The 20,923-nt window shown below is 51.5% G+C and overlaps 8 protein-coding genes across 8 annotated transcripts; 4 read left to right on the top strand and 4 right to left on the bottom strand.

Annotated features, from left to right (window-relative positions):
- Nucleotides 1-219: 219 nt before the first annotated feature.
- Nucleotides 220-2,058, top strand: PC9H_007189 (uncharacterized protein; the record flags this gene model as incomplete). Its single annotated transcript, XM_036776724.1, has 12 exons — nt 220-514; nt 569-669; nt 720-750; nt 801-912; nt 967-1,001; nt 1,050-1,187; nt 1,239-1,281; nt 1,339-1,435; nt 1,490-1,529; nt 1,591-1,637; nt 1,697-1,768; nt 1,822-2,058. The coding sequence occupies 12 exons, from the start codon at nt 220-222 to the stop codon at nt 2,056-2,058; spliced, it is 1,248 nt and encodes a 415-aa protein (XP_036630344.1).
- A 288-nt stretch (nt 2,059-2,346) lies between these two features.
- PC9H_007188 (uncharacterized protein) lies at nt 2,347-6,153 on the bottom strand (the record flags this gene model as incomplete). The annotated part of the gene is made up of 2 exons (XM_036776723.1): nt 2,347-5,851; nt 5,912-6,153. The coding sequence occupies 2 exons, from the start codon at nt 6,151-6,153 to the stop codon at nt 2,347-2,349; spliced, it is 3,747 nt and encodes a 1,248-aa protein (XP_036630343.1).
- A 1,397-nt stretch (nt 6,154-7,550) lies between these two features.
- PC9H_007187 (uncharacterized protein) lies at nt 7,551-9,067 on the bottom strand (the record flags this gene model as incomplete). The annotated part of the gene is made up of 5 exons (XM_036776722.1): nt 7,551-8,037; nt 8,093-8,162; nt 8,218-8,440; nt 8,490-8,601; nt 8,658-9,067. 5 exons carry the CDS (start codon nt 9,065-9,067, stop codon nt 7,551-7,553), a joined length of 1,302 nt encoding a protein of 433 aa, XP_036630342.1.
- A 1,493-nt stretch (nt 9,068-10,560) lies between these two features.
- On the top strand, nt 10,561-12,482 carry PC9H_007186 (uncharacterized protein; the record flags this gene model as incomplete). The annotated part of the gene is made up of 9 exons (XM_036776721.1): nt 10,561-10,584; nt 10,639-10,783; nt 10,831-10,950; nt 11,008-11,090; nt 11,145-11,489; nt 11,604-11,722; nt 11,805-11,934; nt 11,996-12,025; nt 12,084-12,482. 9 exons carry the CDS (start codon nt 10,561-10,563, stop codon nt 12,480-12,482), a joined length of 1,395 nt encoding a protein of 464 aa, XP_036630341.1.
- A 561-nt stretch (nt 12,483-13,043) lies between these two features.
- On the top strand, nt 13,044-14,553 carry PC9H_007185 (uncharacterized protein; the record flags this gene model as incomplete). Its single annotated transcript, XM_036776720.1, has 7 exons — nt 13,044-13,227; nt 13,279-13,301; nt 13,357-13,692; nt 13,746-13,812; nt 13,875-13,926; nt 14,000-14,091; nt 14,150-14,553. The coding sequence occupies 7 exons, from the start codon at nt 13,044-13,046 to the stop codon at nt 14,551-14,553; spliced, it is 1,158 nt and encodes a 385-aa protein (XP_036630340.1).
- Nucleotides 14,554-14,880: 327 nt separating this feature from the next.
- PPG1 (putative serine/threonine protein phosphatase) lies at nt 14,881-16,217 on the bottom strand (the record flags this gene model as incomplete). The annotated part of the gene is made up of 8 exons (XM_036776719.1): nt 14,881-14,901; nt 14,959-15,247; nt 15,311-15,392; nt 15,450-15,506; nt 15,564-15,693; nt 15,748-15,872; nt 15,927-15,997; nt 16,051-16,217. 8 exons carry the CDS (start codon nt 16,215-16,217, stop codon nt 14,881-14,883), a joined length of 942 nt encoding a protein of 313 aa, XP_036630339.1.
- Nucleotides 16,218-17,880: 1,663 nt separating this feature from the next.
- Nucleotides 17,881-18,729, top strand: PC9H_007183 (uncharacterized protein; the record flags this gene model as incomplete). The annotated part of the gene is made up of 3 exons (XM_036776718.1): nt 17,881-18,055; nt 18,115-18,177; nt 18,233-18,729. 3 exons carry the CDS (start codon nt 17,881-17,883, stop codon nt 18,727-18,729), a joined length of 735 nt encoding a protein of 244 aa, XP_036630338.1.
- Nucleotides 18,730-19,825: 1,096 nt separating this feature from the next.
- Nucleotides 19,826-20,923, bottom strand: CWC24 (RNA-splicing factor; the record flags this gene model as incomplete). Its single annotated transcript, XM_036776717.1, has 3 exons — nt 19,826-20,217; nt 20,278-20,334; nt 20,386-20,923. The coding sequence occupies 3 exons, from the start codon at nt 20,921-20,923 to the stop codon at nt 19,826-19,828; spliced, it is 987 nt and encodes a 328-aa protein (XP_036630337.1).

The raw sequence follows: 20,923 nt of genomic DNA, 5'->3' as shown, positions 1-20,923 counted from the left end.
TTGCAGTGGTCTTATATTGATCTTCGTCTCACGATGCCTTCTCGACTTACTGGGCCTGAGTATTCCAACGAAGTGAGGCTTCCATTCGCCCGAGGACCTGGGAGAGCGTTCACAACGTCAAACCAGAAGGGTCCGCTCAAGGGTATAAATGGCCTATACGGCATACTTGGTCACTGTGGTACCCTCGTATTTGGGTTCCTCTACTAGTCGACGTTCAAGATGATCACGACTCCATTCATCGCCCTCGTCCTTGCGCTGTCGGCGGTGGCAACCCCTTTGGTGACCATACGCAGCACCCCAGTGACTCTTCCCTTGGCGAAACGACTCAACATTACGAAAGGCGTGGACCTCGGCAAGCAGGCCAGAGCCAGAGCGAAGGGTTTGCGCGCTCTCGGAGAAGCCAAAGCCAGGGGGGCAAGTCACTTCGAAATAGGGGCAATTATCAACGAGCCAGTCGTCAACCAAGCGGTAACATATACTGCTGTCGCCAGAATTGGTAACCCAGCCACAACGTGTGAGTCATGATTTCAGTCTCTGCTACCTATCTAACAAGGACATTCTACTGTAGTCCCGAATTTGTTGATTGACACTGGAAGCTCTAATACATGGGTTGGCGCCACAACACCTTTCCGGAATACCGCAACTACTCAGGATACCGGAGAGTTGATGGTGAGAATCTCTCAAAGTGGAAACTTAAAATAACTAAATCGAGATATCAGCAAGTTACGTATGGCTCAGGGTTTGTCTTGGGTATGGCCATTATTTCTCTATGTTCGTTACAAGTGTAACACGTCGTCTAGGGGAAGAAGTGCTCGACAAGTTTGATCTCGGCGGTGGTCTCGTCGTCCCTCAACAGTCTATCGGATCCGCCATCTTCCAGTCAGGATTTGACGGTCTAGATGGTATCCTTGGGTATGTGCTGACATTGGCGAACAAATAGACTAATAAGATTGGTCTTATAAACAGAATTGGACCTGTAGGCCTAACATCTGGTAAATCTAGTTTACACCTCGAATATGTGCGTATGGCATGGCTGACTCGTGATGTAGGCACGACGCAGGGTGGCGGCCTTGTGCCCACAGTTACAGACAACCTCTTTTCGTCAGGGATTATCTCTGCCAACCAGATTGGTATCTCGTTTAACCCAACCACCACCGTCGTTTCACCAAACGGGGAGTTGACCTGGGGTAAGTTGCAAGGTTACACGCCCTCAAGTGTGCGACTGACAATTCATCTAGGTGGAGTTGATACTTCAAAATTCACCGGTGGTCTCACGTTTGTGTACGTGCCCCACTGACTGCTACAATACGATGTTCACTCAATTTGCACCAAATCTAGCCCTGTCACGTCGACATCTCCAGCTTCTTCCTTCTGGGGTATCGATCAATCCGTGTCCATTGGTAACAATGTTATATTGCCAACAACCGCTGGAATTGTAGACACCGGTGCGTGTAGATGCCAAAGGAAACATACCTTTATTCTGACTAAGCTCTCCTACATAGGAACAACGCTCCTGTTAATCGCGACTGGTGAGGATACTTTTAACTGTGACACTGCGATTCGAGATTTCAGCTGACCTGTAACATCTAGATGCTTTTGCTAGGTATCAAGCGTCTACCGGTGGGGTCCCCGACGCCGTACGTTGGTATTTGCCTGCTTTCTATAGATTTCTTATGCGAGGCTGTGGCTTCTCAAGGCAACCGGCTTGTTGAGGATAACACCTCAACAGTTTATCAACCTACAAAACGTGGACTTTCACATTGGCGGAGTAAGTTGTACGCTGGTGACTATCGACCGCGATTGACCCTCTCCCAACTTCAGACAACCTTTACACTGGTGCCGAATGCGCAAATCTGGCCTCGAGCTTTGAATACCGCAATTGGAGGATCTAACTCCTTCGTATACCTCATTGTGGCGGACTTGGGAACACCTTCTGGAGAGGGCTTCGATTTCGTCAATGGATTTGCGTTCCTAGAACGGTTCTACAGCGTGTTCGACACCACAAACCGACGTGTCGGCTTCGCTACTACGCCGAACACAGCGGCGCCGATAAACTAAGGCAAAGCCACAGGTATCAGTGGGACCCTATGTATGTAATCTACCGTACCTCAAGGATGGTGGTGAGCCATTGTGTGTTGGAATGAAATATATCCGCGTTATTGCAATATCTAAAACATGATAGACCCCATCCCTACTTCATGTGACATTATAAATCCGATGAGATTGTGTGCGATAGATGTGAAGGATATATGCGATAAATGTGAGATGTGAATATGAAAGCAGGAGACTGAGTTGGGAAGAATCCATGAAGCGTGTCCGTATTAGTTGTCGTCAGAGGGCATACTATCATACCGTTGGCCCGAAGCTTGTTAGTGCCATGCATCCCACCCAGGCCATTTCAACCACCGCTCGACCTATCGGGCTCAGGACGACGTCTGGTTCCTCCATCTCCTCTGTTTCGTCCAAAAGGATAGCTGGGTTGCGGGGCGCAGGCGAGACGACGAGGCATAGCCCCATCTTGACCAAACCTTCCTGGATAAATTCAACGCCTGCGTCGCGAGATTGGCACATCCCTATCATGAAATCTGCTTGATTCTCGTCCCTCATTGACCGAGACGGAATTGACTTCAGAGCCTCGGACATCGGTCCAGTAACGCTCAATCCTTCTTCGGGCACGCGCATCCCAGAACCAAGCAATTCTTCGTATCCCACGAGCCGTGCGCTAACATGGAATGCAGACAACAAAATGCTTCGATCATCCGGACGCCTAGGAGAGTCGACCGAGGAAGTGGGCGAGCGAGGCTTTCTTTGGCCACGAGAGTCATTGTCTACTTTGGACTTGGACTCATGGTCCTTCCGGTTCACTTCGTCGGCCACGTAATACACAAGCAAGTATAATCGCCTTTCCATGGGTATCTCCGGTTTCCTGGGTTCGTTGGGCAGCTTTTCCGAGACGGGATCGGTCTCACCGGGCCAAAGGGGTAGAAGCATATACAGGGACTCCGGCGGCACATTTTCAAAGATGTTACTCCCGGATCCGGCGTGCTGGCGTTGCTTCAATTGCTTCTGCTTCTGGGTATTAGCTGCCGACTTCGCCTTGTGGACAGGCCGCGATGGAAGCAAGCCCACGTCAATGAAAGATTCATTCAAATTGGCTACCACGCGCTCATGTTCTTCCTGTTTGGCTCGGGGTGCCATAGTCATCCACGGAGCCTTGAAGCTCCCGTCGATGGAAGCGGACAAAGGGGAACCACTGAGATTACTAGTAGCAAAAGGAAGGAGTCTTCGTAATAGGGATCGAGATGGTGGTTCGGAGTCAAAGCGGCTTTGAATTTGTCGTAACTGTTCGACCTGAGCGGGATCAATGGTGGCGTAAGTTTCGGCATGAGGCGTGCGGGTAGGGAGGTCGTCTTCATCTGGGTCATCAAAATCGTAAGGATCTCGGAGGACGCGGCGAGAAGTTGATCGAGTCGTGACTACAGTTGTAGAACTCGTGCTTGCGACGGAGGACTCCGCAACTGCTGCTGATCTGAGACTTCTGGAGGAGGCGTGCTTGCGTATCTCGTTAGGGGGTGTTGGTGGGTAAGTATGAAGGGACGGGGCCGATGCGGGGGGAGGGGTTGGATACAGTTCCCGGGCGTTGCTCAAGCTATTTACGCTACGGTCGCTCCGAGTAGAAGATGTCGAGCCGGAAGTACTTGTCTCTTTCCTCTGACGCTCTAACTCTGCCTTCCGACGCCTCTCGAGCTCGAGTTCGCGCCGTTCTTTTTCGCGTCGGATGCTAACAACATGATCTTCCAGCAGCCCATGAGTATCTAACCTCCGTGTCGTAGTTGTGTTCGTATACTGTTCTTGAACCCGCTTGGGAGCGAGCATGATCATGCTGGATTTCGGTGCAGTTGTTTCCCTGGGTATAACTCGTTGACCAGGATGTGGACCATCGCGAGGGCGTGCTCTTGGCTTTGCGTGTTGTCGGCTAATTGAGAATGCAATGGCTTTCGAGTGTTTATGTACCGTGACTGGAGGACCAGGCCGAAGAGTCCGCACCTGGGAGGAGGCTCCCTGGAAATGTATGAAGTTTAATCGCTGCTGTGGTGGTTTAGAAGAGTCCAATGCTAAAGGAAAGTGAAACGGGAATTCAGAATCACACCAATGGACAAAGACGAGGATGATCAACTCACGCCTAGCAGCTCTGCGGTCGACCTTGAAGCGCCCCACAAGTTCATTACTCCAGATCTCTGACGTTCCAACCGCCATGCCCTTTGGCGCTTTTCGTCTATCCCTCTCCCTTTCTTTATCACGATCACGATCCTTCTCCCCACTTCCTCGATCGTGAGCCACATTCACCTTCTGACTACTTCCGAAAACGCCACTAGTAGCACTTTCCGTCCTCTCCACGCCTATTCCGGTACCCGTCCTCTCTTGACCGCCAGACGGTCCACTCACAGATCCCCTCTCCCTTCTAAAGCTCCAATCTCGTCTTCGCGATCCAAATGTGTAATCCCAATGGCGCACATTCCTCAGGAAAGTGTCGTCTGAGACAGTGGCTTCACTTTGCCGTCGCCCGGAAAGCATGCTGAACCACGAGCCCATCCGAGTACGACCACCAGCACCCGCACTCCCAGGGCCCGGTGAAGTGTTACCGGTGGACATCGAGGAAAGGATAAGACCGCCTGAAGGTCGCCGCGCTGCCGCTATTGTGGTCTTAGGATCGACTAGCCCGGCGATATCACTATCATCGAGGGAAGTGATACCGCCTCGTAGATTGCTCCAGTCAAGATCGAAGCCGAGACTCGTGATATCGCCAGTAGCAGCCACGGTAGCGCTAGAACTTGAAGTTCCATGCGAGGATGAGGCCAGCGTCGGTGTCGCCACGTCAGTGGTGTCCAGTGGTCCTCCTCTACTTCTCTGCATCTGCTCTTGCCGTGACTCCATCGCAGACCACTCACCCCGTGTCAGAGGGTCACTTTGCGGAATAGCGCCGGGTTGATTACTTCCACGACCTGGGGCGCCGAAGCTAAACCCTCTCAACTGATCCTCGAGACTCCGACTTGGCCGTCGGAGAGTTGCTATACTGCCTTCCCTATCACGACTAGCCGGTCCGCCTACTGCACTAGACCCGGCCACAGGTGCGTCGGACGTACCAGGTATCGCCATTGGTACACTCCCCCGGCGTCCCGTGTCCGCTGCGATGAGTCCTGAACCCATGCCCACTGCACTACCACCTCCACCAAAGTAGTAGAAAGAATCCGGACGATCCCCATGTCCATCTTCCCAGTAAGCTGAGCTCACCTCAATCTCGTGGTACCCGTCGTCTTCATCGTACTCGTACTCTTCTTCACTACTAAACTCGATATCGCGATCGTGATTGACTGCACTCCTCGATGAGTTGAGATCTTCGTCCGGTGAACCACTGGTGAGGGAAGAAACAGAGGCTGAAGCTGATGAAGACGGCGACACAGGTCCTGGGCGCGATGGTATCCGCTGTGTGGGTGATCGGGAACGGTGTCGATGCGGTGGCGACGTTTGCGACGGATGACTGCTAGTTTTGTACAACGGCGCGTCGCCGTAAGAATGGTTCTGGACAGATGAGTGTCTTTGATTTGGAGGAGCTGCAGAAGCCACAGAAGGGCGTGGTGTGACATCATTCGCTGTGAAAGGGGACACGAGTTCGTCGTCATCGTAATTGACGGGGCGCGTGGACTTGGATGCCGTAGGGGGTGAAGGGGGCGGCGAGGACGACGATGGCACCGCTGGGGCACCAAACTGGAACGAGGAAAGCTCCTTGTAGAGGCTGGCGTCGTTCCAAGCAGGTTCAAAGGTCGGGCGCGCGATGCGCTCAGCGGGCTCGCTATGGGGCGCAGGCCTGTCTGGTCATGGCCTACGCATTCGAAGGCTGGATCTAACGTACCTTGGGTCGCTCATCGTTGCCTTTGATGAATTTGATGTGCTGATCTGTAGGTCGGGAGGCGGGGGCATGTGCGCCTGGGGGAGGGTCGTCGTTGTCGGTGGGGGTGAGCGAGTCGCCAGCGACGAGGACGAGGAGGTGATTGTTGCGGATGAAGACGATGGGATGGGAATATCACTTTTTCGTTGCTGGGAAGCCGAAGAAGGATCACTAGGGCGCGAAGATCGGCGTTTAGACGACAACATACACGTTGGGCGGGACTGAGAGGGTGTTGCTCACCGATGCCAACGACGAGCTCACTGTGTTTATCGTCGCCCCGACGATGGCAAAAAAGAAAGAAATACGAGGAAATTCCAGGGAAATATTATTGCGGTCAGTTATGTAAATGTCTTGTGCCGGATTAGGAGATTTCGTGTATAAAACGCGTGGGAGCCACGTGGCTGACATGTCGGTGGCAGTTCGTGTCCATCAGTCAAACTCAGGGTCCGACTCTCGGAAACATACTGAAACATAACACCAGCCAGCACGACCGTAAAGCAAGACGTAGGCTAGCCGTAGAACACCGCAAACAAACTAGTCGAACCCACGCAGTCAGACTAGCGCGCGTTCCACGCTTGCTTTCACGACTAACTCCTACCATGCGATTGGTGGGTGTCAATTCATTCAATGCTTGGAACCGTAGTTCGGAGGATAGATCGGCGTAAGCAGGCACGGGTTGGCTATGCCATGCGCTTTCGTGGGCCCCGCTGGCCGCAGCAACTTACCCGGCGAGCTATGCATCAATTAACCACTTCGATCATTTGTCGTTCCGGCCATTAAAGCACTCGCATCGCGTAGGGATAATGTTTCAAGCGTTGCGTGCGGAACTGTTGTAAAGATGGCATGCCAAGTAGTCAATATAACATTGCCTAGCGAGGTCGCCTGTATTCAAGTTCGAACATATTTACGCCGTTGACAATGGGCTGACCTCTGAGTTTTGCAGGCCGAGCGGACCGGAATATGCTGAGCCCCCGCTTATTGAACTCTACAGTATGTCCGCCGCGTGGTCTTTGCTCTTGTTAGTCTATCGTATCCTTGAGGTCAGAGACGGGCTGGATAGGAGAGGCTAGATCGCAGACTATCAGAGGAATGTCAGGATGCAGTAACTGATTTGAGGAAAGGATAAGATGAACACATAACGTGATATGTTCAGTAGTCACCCCAAATAATTGGCTGGTGTTCCTCTGGGTACTACGAAGAGGTGGTGGGTCCGTTATGAGTTGTGATGGCGATTGTGAGTTTAGGAAGGGAGGGAGTTGCTTAAATTGCGTATAAATATGTTGACGCGTCTGCACCCGGTATAGTGCGTACTATAGTACTAGCAGGGTAGTGCGCATTTCGTGAAATCGGTGTCCTGTCAGATCAAGGGGGGGGCGCACAAACATAAGTCGAAGGCACGCTACTGATACCACACGACACTCGGGGGTGCATTTGATCATCTAAACGATTTCGGTTCCCAATGAAGTCAAACAGTAATAAATCCTGATCCAAGTCCTCATACAATAGACAAAATGATACAGTCTAATGATATCGATAAGTAATTAACCGTAGCGTACAATGGCTCACAATAGATTACACACGCATGCCCACCACATTTACATCATCATTTGCGATTCCCATCCTCAAACGGGTTCTCCACGTATTCCAACTCGTCGTCTTCGCTCTCCTTCCTCTGCATCGGCGTAGCCCCGTCACTCGGGCGCAGTAACGATACAGGGCGTTTGGGCAACAACCCAAGCTTGTTGCCGTCGATCGGAGTCGCGCCTGCGCCGAAGCCTCCTGCGCGCGGCGCCTCCATACCCGTAAGTGGCGGGGGTTGTGTGGAGGAAGCGGCTGGGTTGGCGATCGCAGCTGGTGGCTGACTGGAAGCGGGAACTGGGGATGGCTGAGGACTGGGACTAGGGCTGCGCGGGGGATTCGGGTCGTAATAAGCGGGTTGTTGGGCGGGTGAGATGGCGGCACTACGCTGAGGGGGCGCAGGGGTATAATTGTAGTTTGCGTTCTGTCCGTATTCTTGTTGAGGATAGGAGGATCCAGGAAGGTTGGAGGGTGCGCCCCAGGTGGGTTGAGTAGATGAGGGCTGATTTGTGCTGCGAGAGGATACTTGGTGAGATAGAGGGTATGACTACGCGGAGATGATCTTACCGGGGATTGTCGAATTCTTGTATCTTGGCTTTGACTTTCGAGAATATGTTACCGAAAGTTCTCTTACCCACTACGCGACACGAGAATCAGTTCAGTGATCTATTGCATAACACGAGCTTACGCACCTTCAGCGACACGCGTGAATTGCTCTTGCAAGTCCGCCGCTATCTGCCCTCCACCTTCCCCAGTAGGTGCTGGCTGCGGCTGAGGCTGCGGCTGCAGTCCAGCATGTCGACGACCTCCGCCAGGCGGCACCGGATGTGCTGCTTGCCAAGCTGCCTGCTGTGCCTGCTGTTCTTGCAGCATCAGCTGCCTGGCAAATTGCTCGTCTAGATCTGTTTGGGATGGCTGCGATGGATTAGTCCCCCGCACGAACAAAGCTGAGAAGGCGACTTACAGGTGGAGGTTGATTCGGCCTCGCCTCGGGTTTGTACTCAGGATCGCTCATGCCCAGGAGCATGTCAATCGCTTGGTCCTGATCCCAGTTCACCGACTCTAGCACCGATTGTCTTTGGCAGTGTTCAGTATGCCACATTGACATCACATCACATAAAGGAGTACTCACAGCACCACCTCATCGAACGTGGGGAACATCGACTGCAGAGCTGCTATCCGCGGATGTACCTCTCTCACTGGCGTTTCTTCGATCTGTTGACTCGTAGAGTTTGGGAAGGGTGGTTGTTGGGTAACGCTATCATCGTGCGCAGTCACTGAGGGGCCACTTGCCGCCGCCGTCACGATTGGCTCATCGCTAGGGAGCGGGTGGGGGTCCTGCTTCGTAGGGGTCTTCGTCCCATCGTCCGGAACCGCATCGTCGAACGGTTTCAACGGCGTAGCGTCCGTGCTGTGGGACGTCGGAGGAGCCCCGCTAGACGAATCGCTTCTTGGCATCGGCAGCGTCGTCCCCACGTTATTGACCGGCGGGCTTGCGCCACCCGCAGGAGGCGCGCTGGTATTCGTGTCGGTCGAAGTCATTTCGTGTAGATCAGTGGTTGGAGTGGTAGTCAGGCTTTATATTCATGTTGCATCGTCACGTTTAGCTGCGCGCTGCGGCAAAGGCCGATCTTACTTCCAAGGTGCTTGGATAGGGGTTTCGTCGCAGATGTGATTGTTGAGTGTGCTGTACGCAATGTGCTGCGTATCCCGCTGTTAGCTAGATAATCTGTCTGGGTTATCGTATTTGGAGTAGTTCCCGGACACGATAAATTGGACGTAAAAAAGTAAGGAAGGCGATGCCAGTAACGATGCGGGGCACGATGCAAAGTGTATCGAACTGAAGATTATAGAATCAACGGTGCTTGCAAGTAGAAGCTGTGCATTCCGTAAAGCGGGTGCAATGCGCCCGGCCTACAGGCCACGACGTTACCTCAAGCTTCAGTGCCTGCATATGAAGTCAGTGTAAACGGGAATGAAAAGAAGGAAAGGTAGAGATGTATAGTTGGCTTAATACCCGGTGCTCTGCTCCCCGAGGTTGCCGTTCGAAGCAAGGTCAGTTTGAGTACTTACTAAAAGCTTTCCTCCCGATGGAGTGAACTTTGAAAGGGAGTAAATGGACCGCTTCACACGTGACTCGCTGACACGGTCACGCGCGGTACCCTGGGCTACCCTACCTCGAACTCCAGCTTCAAGTTGTCCACGCCGTGCTTCCAAGTTTCAAAGAGGCGAGGGTCTTTCCGACTGGTCAGCTTCTCCGCATGTCTCGGTCGAATTCCTACTCGTCTACCTAGGACAATCAGGACCACCGTTTCCGGCGCCCGACGACTCTGTGCGAAACGCGGCGGCCACGAAAGTTGTATTGGGCAAAGGAGTTCAGGCTCAATGGGTCCCCCATGCAGCGTTCTCACTCGTTTGCTACTCGCCAAGCAGAACTAACTTTGTGCTTACCCATCCATTCTTCGACGAGATTCCTCCGATACTCGGACGCTGTATATCGAAGAACAAGTTCACAGTGGCTTGCATACTGGCCAGTGGCGCGTCGTCTCACGTCACTTGAACCCGAACATTGGGAGCTACAAGTCAGGTGGAACTACCAGTGGTATGGTCGTGGAACCGACATTCGGATCGTGCCGTTCCGAATCATCAAGTGCCAACGAATTTCATTTTCACAGCGCTCGCTGGAGCAACCCTCGGCTTTGGATTCTCTGGCGCTCTGCTTTGCTCTGCTAGAAAGTCTGGGACTTGCTTTGAATGTATGCAAGTCCACGGAAACCGTGATGGTACCTGGACGCTTTGCCATTACGACTGCCGCCCACCATGGTTAAGACGCCGAACGATGTCACTACTTCTGCTTCTGACAGTACATAGCATGTTGTGGGAACGCCATATCCGCACTGTACGGTAGCCCCGATTGATTGCAGGCTCTATCATTATCCGTCGAAGTCTATTGTGCTATATATGTCCTCTGTCTCTTTCCCTCTTGTGCCTCTGTGACCCACATTGCTGTAGGCAGCCCTCATCGTTGTGCGCCCATGGATCCATCGTATTCGGTGAAGGTGGGTTGAGTTGACTGTTTCAATAGTTCGGCGCATTGACTGACTCAAGCCAAGCCAGTGACCCTTTATGGAGGACGGAAAGCGCCCGAAGTGCTTAATATAGTTATTGTCGGTTGCGGACTGGGCGGGCTCGCCGCCGCCTATTGTCTAGGACAAGCAGGTCACCGAATCACCGTCCTAGAGGCTGCTCCAGAGATAGGTGAGCCTCTCGTTATCTTTCTTGCCCTCCGACTGAAGGTCCTTCAGGTGAAGTGGGGGCTGGAATTCAACTGGGGCCGAACTTCACTAGGTTGCTCATACGGTGGGGTCTAGGCGAGAAGCTTAAGGAGTTTGGCGTGGTACCACTTGCGTTTAGATTCCGCAGATGTGAGTCTAACTCTAAGGCGTACTAATCCTTGATGTATAACGGCAAATCTGGTCTAGACGAGGATGGCAGGACTGTGGGCTGGACAAAATGGGGAGAAGGCATGGAACGCGAGCACGGTTCGCCCTATTACCACATACACGTAGGTGTTTCAGGCTTTCCCTAGATTCCTACCGTGTTCATTGTTGGATCGCAGCGTGCTGATCTCCACCGCCTTCTGTTGGAATTGGCAAGGCCCTTCATGTCACTGTCTACCAACAGCCGCGTAGTCAGCGCAGATCCTGGGGTGCCAGCGGTGACACTAGAGTCAGGTGCCGTGATCCAGGCAGATTTAATCATTGGTGCCGACGGGGTGAAAAGCACTATACGTGAAATAGTTGTCGGAGGCCCAGACAAACCCGTTGCCACAGGAGATGCCGCTTACCGCGCAATAATACCAACTGCGGCAATGCTACAGGATCCTGTCCTCAAGCACCTGGTAGACGAAACAGAGATGACTGGTTGGATAGGTCCGAAGAAACACATAGTTGGGTACTGCATCGTGCGTGCTACTTCAAATTTTAGATCTAAATTTGCGTTCTTAGCATGACTATTTGCACCTTGCCCTATCGGATTTTACTACCCGTTTCTTCGGCCCTCCATCCTCGTGTTGCAGCGGGGCAAGAAAGAATACAACCTGGTGATGGCCCACCCTGCACCGGCCACTGAAGAATCCTACACGGCCGAGGGCAGCACGGAAAAAATGCGAGCTGACTTCGTGGGTTGGGAGCCTCGGTACGTCTTGGTGTCTTTGGACCCATCAGACCCTACCATTTGCTTTGTATTTTTCTGATTCATGCCTCTGGCTCGCTCACAGGGTGCAAAAACTCATGGCTCTCGTGCCCTCAACCTTGATCTGGCCGCTGTTAGATCGTGCGCCACTCGATACCTGGATCCATCGCGACGGCAGAATTATTCTATTGGGAGACGCCTGTCACCCCATGCTGGTATGTTCCGTCATCGTCAATGTTCTTGCCGTAATATATCCTGGTTTCTTGACAAATTCAGCCGTATCGAGCGCAGGGATCTGCTATGGCGGTGAGTCATGCATTTTATTCGCGTCCAAGTATAGGCTAAACTGGTTGGTTCGTGACAGGTTGAAGACGCAGCAGTGCTCGGCAATCTCCTCTCCAGACTCACCAGGAGGGGGCAACTGACCCCCCTCCTATACGCCTATCAGTCCCTGCGCTATCCTCGTGCCACTGCGACGCAGGCAGCGGCTCGGGGGAACCAGAATATCTTCCACCTGGAGGACGGGCCGGCTCAGGAAGCCAGGGATGCTTCTATGAGTGCTGCCATGGACCTAGCGTTAAGGGAAGCGGCCGGCGAGATGTTGGACGATTCCTGCGAGACGGCTGGGAACTCGAACATCTGGGCTGATAGGAAGAAGAACCGGGACCAGTTCGGCTACGATGCGGACGAAGAGGTCGAGCGCTGGTGGGCCCGAAACCATGGCCTCGTGGATACGCCCGTAGGCGTGAACCCCAGGCTGTAGAGGCCTTTATCTGTGGGTAATGGGGGTGATGGCCTCGTAAAGCGTTCAAAGAGCCCATTTTCTCGCTCAGCCCGTCTACTTATGCGTTTGGAATCCGATGGCTTGATTTGTTAGGTGCTACATAGAATGGGCCCAATACTTTTTCAGTCTTAGCTTGTGTTTAGTGAATTTCCAACCAGTTTATAGGACTTTCGGCTTCGTGGAAGTAAGTCCGGGGTCTAGCACCGCCTCCGACTGGTTACTTCTGAACCCTGCGGAAACATTGACGTAGTATGTTGACCTGGTTCGTCTCTAGCTACGGGCTAGGGTCGCTACGTCAACTCTTCATTGAAGAAAATGAAACTTCTCGTGAGGATCAGCGGCACATCCTAAGTTTGCGATGCTGCGCTCGCGCTCGTACGGGTGTTCTCTACTGCTAGACTAGTACCAGAATTAGACTGTGGACTTGGTCTAAGGCGCTGAAACTTATGATAGTACCAGTAAGCGACGTTGTATCACGTGCTCTCCCGCCATGTTGGCAGCGAACCAGAAGTTCGAGTACGGGTTGTTCTGAACCGCCATATGGAAATCCACGTCCTCCTTCAAGCAAACTGCGAAAAGCTTCTAGAGCAGTACCGAATCAACCTGCGCAGTGTTCGCGCCCTACAGGCAACTCTTATTGATGATATCCTACCTTCGATCCGGGATGAGCTTGATTTGAGCCAGGAAGCCACGAGCTGGGCCAAAGTCTGGTTGGAGGACACATGTATGTTGTCAGTCAAACTCGTGGACGGTTTACTTACGACTGGTGAACTAGTCACCGTCTTCCAAATAGCTAGAGTCAGTCGGCGCGTTGTGCTGTCAGTGCCAGTCGCTGACCTCGTTTTTCTATCAGCGACATAAATTCACGCGTTCATTCGCCATGGAATCGATTAGGAAAATTCTAGTTTGGAGACTGGACGTCATGTGGCCAGTAGTTGACTTTGGTTCACTACCAGCGGTGTTTTGCTTTCCAAATCACATCCGCGACCCTTTCGGCCGCCCCATTCTCTTGATCAAGTCCTCATCGTTATCGATGCTGTCGGACAGTTCAAAGGCGCCAATAACTCAGGGACTTGAACTTCTTAGGCAGCATTTACGGCTGCTGAATATCAGTCAAACAGAAGATGACCCCCCAATCCTCCAATACGTAGTACTTCTAGACTTGGCAGGGTTATCTTTGCAAGGCATCGTAAGTGGGCACAATGGGGCTTTATACGATAATATTTGATAGATTGCCTCTAGAACATTGATCTCATTACCTGGACCCTTCGTGAGACGATACCCCGATTTCCGGGAATGTTGGCAGCAGGTAAGTTGTATTCACCCTATTTCCGTGGATTAAATGTCGGGATTTTTAATGCCTGTTGACAGTTTTCATGGTAAATTACTCGTGGGCACATTCAGGTATCTGGACGGTCGTGAAGTGAGTTTTCTGATACATATTCTCATGGGGCTTCCGTTTTGACTCTAGTGGTTTCTGTGTTTCATTAACCCAGACGGCTTCTTCCTTCTGCAGCACTCTCAAGGGTGTTTTTTCCCACTCGGAAAGAACTTCTGGATTTTTTTACCCCAGCATGTTTACCCGCAGGTTGTATACAAATTTCCCTCAGGCTCCAATGAATTCTAGCTAACATGTGCTATAACAGACTATGGCGGGAGTCTACCGTGTCTAACAAGATTAGAGGATCCTCTGAGGGCCCATCAAATAGGTGTACCCACTCAGCTTCTTCCTTCAGTACAACCGCTTGAACCGCCCTCCAGCCCACCTTTAGCCCCGACTACGACTTTCATTTCCCGAACGTCTATCCTCAATCCCTTTTTTGGCTACCCTGTGGATTCTTCCCGCGGTTCTACGCGACTTCAACACGGTCGCCGTCGAAAACGGGACCTCATCCGCACGCTAGCATTCCTACTCTGGATGCGATGGCGATCCTACATCAAGCTCACCACCTTGCTCCTTTTGCTGGCAGGTGCCATCCGTCTGTTGACCCGAAAAGGCCTACATCATTCGTTGCGCAGAATATTTCTAAAGGCTTTACCTTGGAGTTAATCTCTCTTAGTTTGCCTCTACTATACTCGCGAAACGGAACTTGATGGGCGCCAGCAGCTCTTTAGCAGTGCTAAAGAAGCGCATAGTCCATCTAGGAACAGTTTGATGGTAGCCTATGAGGTGCGCTTGAGCTTCATGGAAGCTAACCTACTTTTAGGATTCCATGCTTGCGCCCAAGCATGTCCGCTGGGATGCCTTACATATTATCCAAAAATTATGGCGATCCTGTCTATTTTTTGTAGTGTAGGAAAGGTACAGGGTATACATGCTGGCACCTTCGCATCTTATTATGTAATTGGAATGGTTCCGATTGCAGTCGCGGTATCTCTACAGAAAGTACTCCGGGAGCTGGTGAAGCATATACATTAGCAATAGAGCTCCCACGAAAGCACGACCCATGTTTACCTTGTTCGTATTTTGGTTATTGTGTTGATTAGGTCCATCTCTCTCGTTCTCCGGCGCGGCCTCGAACACGTTGAAATGCATCGAAACCCCGGGGCCGACCTCCAGGATGCTGGCTGAATTTCCACATCGATAACAATAGTTCGGCGCGGACCAAACAGTCGATAGATGGCGATCAAACAGCGAAATATATCCCTCCATGCAAAGCTGATGAGCCCTGAGGATGTGCGACATTCCGTTAATTTCGAGAAATTTGTGAACGACCCCTGCACCGAACGTGTACCCTGCACCACTAGATCAGAAAGACTGATTTAGTGAACTAGTAGGTACGATCGATGTTAGGGAATGGGCGTACCGGGGTGATATTGCGAAATCTTCTTTCTCCGGGTCGGGATCCGACCATACCAGGTCAGCCATGGGACCCTCGTGCGGGATCTCTGACGTTAGGTAGGGTTAGATGAATGATCATGACGTGCGTCGGGGTGAAGCCAAACCTCTGAAACGGTCAACTACTTTGATTTGGTCGATTGAGTGTATTGAAGGGGATAGTCCTATCGTTCGTGTTAGTAAGACAAGGCCGTCAATCGAACGTGTAGAGCTAGGCTTACCGCCGTGAACGCAGAATATTTGATCATCGATGACGACTGAGAGTGTCAAGAAGTCGAACATGTCGGTAAAATACGTCCAGACATGTGTTGAGCCGTACTTGCGTACGCATTCGTTGTAGAAGCCGTAGGACTGGCAGGTTCACGAGATGAGAAGTTTGCTGATGTGAGAAGAAACAGGCCGAACTTGTGTAACGGCTCTAGACTCATGGTTTCCTCTTATGAGTTGTACGCGATCAGGATAACGTAGTTTGAGGCAGGTGAGGAGGGATATTGTCTCTACACTGAAGAGACCTCTGTCCACGTAGTCCCCTGGCCACATACGTCGGTAAGTGTCCCATGAAGAGTCCGAATGATCATACTCACCTAGGAACAAGTAATTCGTGTGGGGGGCATAACCGCCTATTCGGAAGATCTCTATTAGGTCGTAGAACTGGCTTGTATTATAGCTGATTCAGTTCTGCTGGTCCGATATTGCAGCTAGGCTCACCCATGGATATCTCCCACTACGGTCACCGGCGCACTAATGTGCACGACGTTTGATTCACGCATGAGAATCTCCTTCGTCTTCTCGCATATTTCGCGTAGAAGTGCTTCATGCAGGAGTTGCTTTCGAAGTAATTGCTGTATACACGCATCGAGGTCGAACGGCGCCATGACTCGGAAACGCAACCACTGTGCTGCGCCGTAACTGGCTGAGTAGTGTTTGGTGCTGTTTGGCAGCAGCCTTTCGTGGATCGTTCTCAGAAGCCGTCTCATATCGAGCACTACTCCAGTCATTGCGGGGTTCTGTAAGAATTAAAGTGGGCAACGTGCTATTGGGCATCTCAGAACGCCGAAAATTGAGGCATGTCGCGGCGGTATTGGCTGGTACGCCTCATTGGCTGGTATGCTGCACTGGCAGGACATTATTGGCACACGCTTCGGTGACGAGGTTTCGCGTAAACCAGTCAGTGCAAGACCTCAAGGCCGGTGTACATATTAAAATGCCATAACTTCCCGATCCAATCGCGATTCAGGCTAATCGAAAGCGAAATATGCGCCAGGTCGATAATTTACCGACGGCTCGACCTGCAGACAAAAGCTTCCTCTCTTCGGGTGCTCGATATACGCCCTGGGGGTTTATTTACATTGCTGTACCTTGCAAATCGGGACTACGTGCGATATTACGACAAACCACTGGTACGTACGGTACGCTCGGCTTGGTTGCGAATAGCAGAGGCACGCCGCGGGGCTGCGAATAACGACCCTTCCTGTGCAGAGCCCGGTACGATGCTGAATTCAAAACGCATGATTAAACCAAACTTGGGCCTTGATAATGCATTACATCCAGGTCAGATCGTTCAATGGAGACGGAGGCATTCTTTGACATACACTTAGAGTTCGAACCTTGAATTGACATCGTTCTTCTGACAGCGGAACAGAGCACCATCCGGTATATTCCAACTCTCCTGGTGCAGTAGTTGCCTTAGGGTTTTTAACAGCCAGCAAGCCGAAAGGCCTCACATGCTGCAATTTCGGTCACCCGAACAGCGATCACGAACTATATCAGTGCCGTAAAAATATCTGCACTGCCCAAGGGCACGGATAAATCCATTCCAGCCACATTCACGGCTATTCTGAGCAAACATTTCTCCTCCTCTCTAGTTTCCGAACTGGCTGTCGAATGCTCCGAATAAACACGCTAGGTTTTCATATACTTAGTCGCAGTGCAATAATGGACACGAGCATGACAGCTGTCGAGTTGAATCTTGTCGAAACTCGCACGCCGTGGCAAGACAAGTAACACGTAGGTTTACGGCCAGACAGGGTGATTTTCTTGAACAGGATTGGGATTGATCAAGTGCAGACATACACAAGCAACTACCGCCGTGGTTCGCATTGGGTCACATCGACCTTGACATGGGATGCCGACTAACCTTTTGCGGTTCCAGGTGTAGTTTCCAGCCATCTCAAGATCGACCCGAGTATGGAATCTGACCGGGACCCCAGGGTTTAGCCGGAGCACCAGACTTGGGCATCCTATTGACTTTCATCAGTAAGTGAATCGAATCGTTACAGAAAAGCTCGATTGTTTAATTTTTGGTCATCTAGAATGCATGAAGGGAAGTTAAGCCAATTGCATGCAGCCGTGCGTAACGGGTCCGTGTAATGCTCGGTCCACTAGCCAAGAATTTAGTAAAAGCCTATATCGAGGCCCTCCGTTGACATTTGGGCGGTATCGGATGTATAAATTACATGGGACCAGTCTTATAATTGCTCCTCCACTTTCCTCGACGCCTCCGCCACAAAGGTGATACCTTGACAACCCTCGGTAACCATGCACCAACACACTCGTAACTACTCTTATGACGGCCAAAGTGCTCCCTACTCAACTTCCCAACCTCCCCCTCACCAAGGTACCAGCTATCCCGTACCACCAACCAGCTACCAACGCAGTCAATATGACCCCATGTCTGCCCAGCTATACGTGCCATCCAATGCACCACCAAATCGTGCGTATCATCATTATCCCTCACCACCACACGCGTCTTATCATGCTCGCACCACAAAGCCCAATACCCGCGTTCCATGACCGTCAGCCCGGAGGCTCAGCAGTATGCATCCATGCAGCCAGGTGCGTGATCACTCCCTTTCTACTACTACTTCATTGTTCATAGATCGCTGTACAGGTTACGTGCCTCATCCCCATCCCCCATACTACGATGGCTCGTATGGCCAGTCCTCACAATCCCCTGCCGTCGCTGCCCAAACACCACACTTTATACCCACCCCCTCTGACTTTGTCGGCCAATACGCTGCCTACCCCGCGAACGCACGACCTATGTCCCCCAACTTCGGACGGGAATATTACGGCTCACCGGAGTACCAACATGGAGCTTCTTCGTCGCAGATTCCCCCGCAACACTCCTCACGCTACACAGGCAGTCGACCACGCAGTACGGCACCAATATCTCCGACTTCTACGAGTTCCCCAACAGGGGAGCGATATCCCTGCGACAAGTGCTCAAAGACCTTCTCAAGATCACACGATAGGAAGCGCCACCACGAAACTCAGCACCTTGCCACGCCAGTCGTACACCGCTGTCGATACTGTGACAAGGAGTTCAGCCGGGCAGATTCACTAAAAAGACACCTAGACAACGGGTGTGACGAGCGGCCGCAGTAGCGCTTCAGTAGCTTGCAGACCGTGTATTAGGTGAGTTGCTAAAGACCTTGGGCCTACACGTCACGAATATAGGTCTGATTCTATTTCGTCTCTTCCATTAGAGTTATTCTTAATTCCGCCTGGTCATTGCAATTAGTTCGCGGAGTGCTAAATGCACTCAGCCTGTCATACCAGCCATTCGTATGTTGTGCAGGTCGATTTTCGGTTGGATAATTGGGACGAACATATCTCCGATAGCCAACATCGCATCACGTCTGGATTATGGACATTATTTCATCGGCCAATATGAGAGCTGAGGTCCGATTGCTCGATGGATCCCCCCGTAAGCCGTGTATCTCAGATTGCAACTCGGCTGCTATGGCCATAAAATCAATTCGCGCCCCGGTTAGTGGTGGGAGATATCTTTTCCCAAGCTACGCGCCTTCGAACTTCGAAGGTGCCGGACCCGAATTTCTATGAAGCTTGCATCTCAACGTTAACTGTCCCCTGTATTTGACCGAAATAATTCTTTGGGGTACAGCCTATTATGCCTCCGCCTCCGCAGCCAACGGGAACTCAGTGAGCCTTTTGGCGTAAAACGTTCATCTTACGGAGCTTTCCTCTCGAGAATAGGCACTCTGAGATTGGTCGGCATCAGGATCAGGTATATCGTCCTAAGAACAATCGGGTTAGTCCTGTATCGAATCTTCGATGACCATCAACTTCCATCGGATCACCCTGACTTGTGCTCCTTTCAGACTAGATGCACGTATGACGATGCGGAGGGGTGCGGAGGCGGGAATTTCATTAAGATGATTTCGGGGTTGGCCCCCACATATTTCATGGTCATACATACATATGTTATTATGTAGACGGTCCACAAACGAGCTTCTTGGCGGAGGAGGCGTCCTCAGTGCTAGTCGTTCCGTGACCTTCTAGTAAGTAGGCCTTCTAGCTTCTGGGCTTAATTTCAGGATGGGTAAATTAATGATACACCCAGGCGCAGTGCTTCCTCTGGACCGAAATTACCCACGCAGGCCACTAAAATCGCAGGCTGCAACAATGCGGATGATGCAGAGCAGGTATACAATGCAATGCGTGCATCCAAGACGTGCTATTAGTCAGAGTCATCATTGGAGTGATTACTTGCTTCTTCTTCTGCGCCTAGACCCTCGATTTCCACCTTATCCGTTGGGTTGTCTTCTGTCTCCTCATCTTCTTCCTTCTGTTTGCGCGACTTACTAGCCTTTTCGATAATTTTGTCGGCCCGGTTGAAGATGCCACCGGTTGGCGAGCCGCAGGCTATGCACCTGGGCGTCTTCGCAAATCGCTTGATTGCACAAGCCGAGCAAAAGTAGTGACCACAGCGAGTGACGACTGGATCAGTATAGTGCTTTCGGCAAATCAGGCATGCAAACGGAATGTCCTCATCTGAATCAGACTCCGACACGTCTCCTACATCTTTCGTCGCATTTTCGGCCAGCTTGTCAAGTTGCCATCCTTGAAGATCTGCAAATAGAGAATGGTAAATTAAGGGGCGGAAAGGTCATATATCGCCAAATGACTAACATGTTCCTCTGTCATGTAAGAATTTACATGTGTCTCCGAAGCCACAATATCCAGTTTCTGTCCAAATCTATGAGCGTTTGACAAGATCTGGTTGGAACGAACACTTACCTTTATAGTCCTTACAGACATCCGGTTGATAATCGACGATAGTCACCGTACGAATAGTGCTAGTGTTCCTTTGCGGGCCTACTCGCATTGCCTTCGGTACTTCCTTCGACTTTTTCAGGTGACTACGATAACCCTTCTGTCCGTGATACTGGCCATCGTCGGGTCCTTCTTCTTCGTCATCGTCCAAGTCCGATTTCTTCCTCCGCTTGGCAAGCATCTCCTCCGCCTCGTCACCAGCCAGTATCTCTAACGCTGCGTTGACATGAGAGCCGTCTGCCTTCCATTTTACGTCAGGCCCGTCCCGTTCTGGCGCGTCAATATCGTCGTCGCGTTGTGAGGTAGTTCGTTTAGTCCCAGCGCTGAGCAGATTATTAGCACCCTTGCGGTTTGGTAAGACAACTTCAGATTTCGAGGCTGATGATGAAGGTGCGCCAGTAGCGGCGCTGTTTGGCGACGGTGAACGCTTGCGCGAGGTCGTCGGCCTTCCCTTCCCTTTCTTCTTGAAAAAGGGCACTCTAACTTCTTCTGTAGTTGACAT

Source organism: Pleurotus ostreatus, assembly GCF_014466165.1.
Source record: "Pleurotus ostreatus strain PC9 chromosome Unknown scaffold_5, whole genome shotgun sequence".
NCBI lineage: Eukaryota > Fungi > Basidiomycota > Agaricomycetes > Agaricales > Pleurotaceae > Pleurotus > Pleurotus ostreatus.
This window is presented reverse-complemented; position numbering and strand designations above follow the sequence as displayed.